This window comes from Malurus melanocephalus, unplaced genomic scaffold (genome assembly GCF_030028575.1).
Source record: "Malurus melanocephalus ecotype Western Australia unplaced genomic scaffold, MMel_1.1 scaffold_8287, whole genome shotgun sequence".
Classification (NCBI taxonomy): Eukaryota; Metazoa; Chordata; class Aves; order Passeriformes; family Maluridae; genus Malurus; species Malurus melanocephalus.
Window position 1 is genome coordinate 1 of NW_026631517.1, and position 1219 is coordinate 1219.

The following is a 1219-nucleotide window of genomic DNA, read 5'->3' on the forward strand; positions in this document are numbered from 1 at the left end:
CGGAACCCACAGGGATCCCAAAAGGGACACCGAACCCGCAGGGATCCCAAAAGGGACACGGAACCCGCAGGGATCCCAAAAGGGACACGGAACCCTCAGGGATCCCAAAAGGGACACAGAACCCGCAGGGATCCCAAAAGCAGCACCTGGGTGATCTCGTCCTTGCGGATCTGGTGGAAGCTGAGCTGGGCCAGGTTCAGGATCTGCTTCCCGTTGTCCTGGGCTTGGCGAGCGATCAGCAGGTCCGAGATCTCTGCGGAGAGAGGGAGGGAATGGGATCTGGGGAGAGCTGGGATCTGCCTGATCCTGATCCTGAGCCTGATCCTGATCCTGATCCTGGTCCTGATCCTGATCCTGATCCTGATCCTGATCCTCGTGCTGATCCTGATCCTGACCCCGATCCCAGCCCCAATCCTGATCCTGATCCTGATCCCGATCCTGATCCTGATCCCGATCCTGAGCCTGATCCTGATCCTGATCCTGATCCTGATCCTGATCCTGGTCCTGATCCTGATCCTGATCCCAACCCTGACCCTGATCCCGACCCTGACCCTGATCCTGCTCCTGACCCTGATCCCGACCCTGATCCCAGCCCCAATCCTGACCCCAATCCCAATCCCAATCCCGATTGTACCTCCTGGAGCGGGCGGGCAGCACCTCCTGACGGTGAAGCTGTTGTGACCCGAGCGCAGGGTGCAGCTGTGCAGCGCCTGCAGCAGCTCCCAATCCCAATCCCAATCCCAATCCCAATCCCAATCCCAATGCCAATCCTGACCCCAATCCCGATCCCAATCCCAATCCCAATCCCAATCCCAACCCCAATCCCAATCCCAATCCCAATCCCAATCCCAATCCCAGCCGTACCTCCCGGAGCAGGAGGGCAGCACCTCCTGACAGTGAAGCTGTCCCGGCCCGAGCGCAGGGTGCAGCCGTGCAGCAGCTCCCAATCCCAATCCCAACCCCAATCCCAATCCCAATCCCGATTGTACCTCCAGGAGCGGGTGGACAGCACTTTCGCACAGTGAAGCTGTCCTGCCCTGAGCGCAGGGTGCAGCCGTGCAGCGCCTGCAGCAGCTCCCAATCCCAATCCCAATCCCAATCCCGATCCCAATCCCAATCCCGGCCATACCTCCAGGTGCAGGAGGGCAGCACCTCCTGACAGTGAAGCTGTCCTGCCCCGAGCGCAGGGTGCAGCCGTGCAGCGCCTGCAGCAGCTCCC

At 60.8% G+C, this 1219-nt stretch overlaps 1 protein-coding gene across 1 annotated transcript; it reads right to left on the bottom strand.

The window, feature by feature from the left end:
* Positions 1-122: 122 nt before the first annotated feature.
* Positions 123-1129, bottom strand: LOC130588633 (non-receptor tyrosine-protein kinase TYK2-like; the record flags this gene model as incomplete). The annotated part of the gene is made up of 2 exons (XM_057389537.1): positions 123-253; positions 990-1129. Coding segments are annotated over 2 exons (271 nt in total), but the record flags the coding sequence as incomplete, so codon positions are not given.
* Positions 1130-1219: the final 90 nt, after the last annotated feature.